At 51.5% G+C, this 2,740-nt stretch overlaps 1 protein-coding gene across 1 annotated transcript; it reads left to right on the plus strand.

The window, feature by feature from the left end:
* Nucleotides 1–314: 314 nt before the first annotated feature.
* Nucleotides 315–2,122, plus strand: LOC124023836 (potassium voltage-gated channel subfamily A member 1-like). Its single transcript, XM_046338045.1, has one exon. The coding sequence runs from the start codon at nucleotides 317–319 to the stop codon at nucleotides 2,009–2,011; it is 1,695 nt and encodes a 564-aa protein (XP_046194001.1). The 5' UTR covers nucleotides 315–316; the 3' UTR covers nucleotides 2,012–2,122.
* Nucleotides 2,123–2,740: the final 618 nt, after the last annotated feature.

Here is a 2,740-nt window from a genome sequence, read left to right on the forward strand (position 1 = left end):
TCTCTCTCTCTCTCTCTCTCTCTATCCAGCTCTCTCTCCCTCTGTCTCTCTCTCTCTCCTCCCCCTCTCTCTCTCTCTCTATTCCCTCTGTCTCTCTCGGTATTATTTACTTTCCCGAGAGAGACCAGGGAGCACAAGCTCATGGCTTAGCCTCGTCCTTTCCACACATACAGTATTGTTTTAGCAGCGGAGGGCGCGTTGGATTTGATCCAGCTTTAACTGCTTGCTGCTTGTCAGTTCAGCTGTCGGGGGTGAAACCGTTGGAGGGGTTGTTGTTGTTGGTTTATATTTATAAAGCCTATTTAATGGATACGGTATGGAGTTAGCGCTGGTGAGTTTTGAGAACGGCGGAGCGAAAGGAAGCGCTGGCAATGCCGGAGATGTAGCCTGCCGTAACGCGCTGGATCACCCTCAACCTGCGCCGTTTGTCCAGAGTGGACTCCGCGAGCTGGGCTACAGCGGTCACAAAGAGATTAATACAATCGGGAGTCCCAAACCGAGGATGTGGAAAATCAATGACGTGAATAACACTTTGAGTTGCAACGAGAACGTGATGGATGCGCTCTGGCGCGCAGACCACAGTCCCCATCTGTTGGACGATGACGTGTTGGATATGGAGCGCAGAGACATGGACAACAACGAGAGGGTGCTGATCAACATCGCTGGGTTAAAGTACGAGACACAGCTAGGCACACTCAACCAGTTCCCCGATACGTTACTGGGGGACCCCTATAAGAGGATCAAATACTTCGACCCGCTCCGGAACGAGTACTTTTTCGACCGTAACCGGCCAAGTTTCGACGGGATCTTATATTTCTATCAGTCGGGAGGTAAGATCAGACGACCTGTCAATGTGTCTATCGACGTGTTCGCCGACGAGATTCGGTTTTACCGACTAGGGGAAGAGGCCATGGAAAGGTTTAGAGAAGACGAGGGATTTATTAAAGAGGAAGAGAAACCGCTACCGCAGAATGAGTTTCAGAAACAAGTCTGGCTCATATTCGAATACCCGGAGAGTTCCAGCCCGGCGCGAGGCATCGCTATAGTCTCAGTGCTCGTCATCACCATATCCATTATCACATTTTGCATGGAGACACTACCGGAGTTCAGGGACGAGAGGGAGCTACCGGTCCCCTTTCGGCCTGGTAACAACACCGTTCCGGGTCCCTCTCTCACATTCACAGACCCTTTCTTCATAGTGGAAACCACTTGCGTGATATGGTTCACTTTTGAATTCATAGTGCGTTTCTTCGCCTGCCCCAGTAAGTCGGAGTTCTCCAAGACCGTCATGAACATCATAGACATCATGTCTATCCTGCCTTACTTCATCACGGTGGGCACAGAGCTGGCGGAGCAGCAGGTGGAGGAACCGCAGGAGCACGGCAACGGACAGACCATGTCTCTGGCCATCCTCAGGGTCATCCGGCTGGTCAGGGTGTTCAGGATCTTCAAGCTGTCCAGACACTCCAAGGGGCTTCAGATATTAGGACAAACCCTCAAAGCCAGTATGAGAGAGTTGGGGCTGCTCATTTTCTTCCTCTTCATCGGAGTCATCCTCTTCTCCAGCGCTGTGTTCTTCGCCGAAGCGGACGAGCCCGAATCGCATTTCTCCAGCATCCCCGACGCCTTCTGGTGGGCCGTGGTCACCATGACAACGGTGGGCTACGGGGACATGAGGCCGGTGACAGTGGGGGGGAAGATCGTGGGCTCGCTCTGCGCCATCGCCGGAGTGCTGACCATCGCGCTGCCGGTGCCTGTCATCGTGTCCAACTTTAACTATTTCTACCACCGGGAGACGGACCAGGACCAGTCTTCTCTGAAAGACGACCCGCCCAACAGCAGTCAGGACAGTCCTCAGTTAAAGAGGAAGGACAGTAAGGGATCTGCCAAGTCGGGAGACGAGGAGGACGGAACAGGAGCGGAGAAGGAGAATATCAAGGCTAACAGCAGCATGAACATCAAACGATCCCTTTACGCGTTCTGTCTGAACAAGACGGAGTCGGACCTGTAGTTCCCACAGACAGACAGACAGACAGACAGACAGACAGACAGACAGACAGACAGACAGACAGACAGACAGACAGACAGACAGACAGACAGACAGACAGACAGACAGACAGACAGACAGACAGACAGACAGACAGACAGACAGACAGACAGACAGACAGACAGACAGACAGACAGACAGACAGACAGACAGACAGACAGACAGACAGACAGACAGACAGACAGACAGACAGACAGTCCCCACAGACAGACAGACAGACAGTAGTCCCCACAGACAGACAGACAGACAGTAGTCCCCACAGACAGACACAGACAGACAGTAAGAAGACAGTAAGAATTTTTTATTACAGTGACTAATTGAATAGAGAGCAGTGTGTTTTGCTACGGTGATTTTCAAGCCTCTATCAGTGAGTTGATGTATAAAATCCCTCCTGGTAATAATGGATTTGAAGCCTAAACGAAAGCAGAGACTTGAGTCCTAAATGACACCCTATTCCCTACACAGTGCACTACTTCTCGGGCCTATGGGTCCTGGTCTAAAGTAGTGCACTATATAGGGAATAGGGTGCATGGGCCCTGGTCAAGAGTAGTGCACTATCTAGGGAATAGGGTGCATGGGCCCTGGTCTAAAGTAGTGCACTATATAGGGAATCGGGTGGGCCCTGGTCTAAAGTAGTGCACTATCTAGGGAATAGGGTGCATGTGCCCTGGTCTAAAGTAGTGCACTACATAG

This window comes from Oncorhynchus gorbuscha, unplaced genomic scaffold, assembly GCF_021184085.1.
Source record: "Oncorhynchus gorbuscha isolate QuinsamMale2020 ecotype Even-year unplaced genomic scaffold, OgorEven_v1.0 Un_scaffold_1697, whole genome shotgun sequence".
Lineage (NCBI taxonomy): Eukaryota > Metazoa > Chordata > Actinopteri > Salmoniformes > Salmonidae > Oncorhynchus > Oncorhynchus gorbuscha.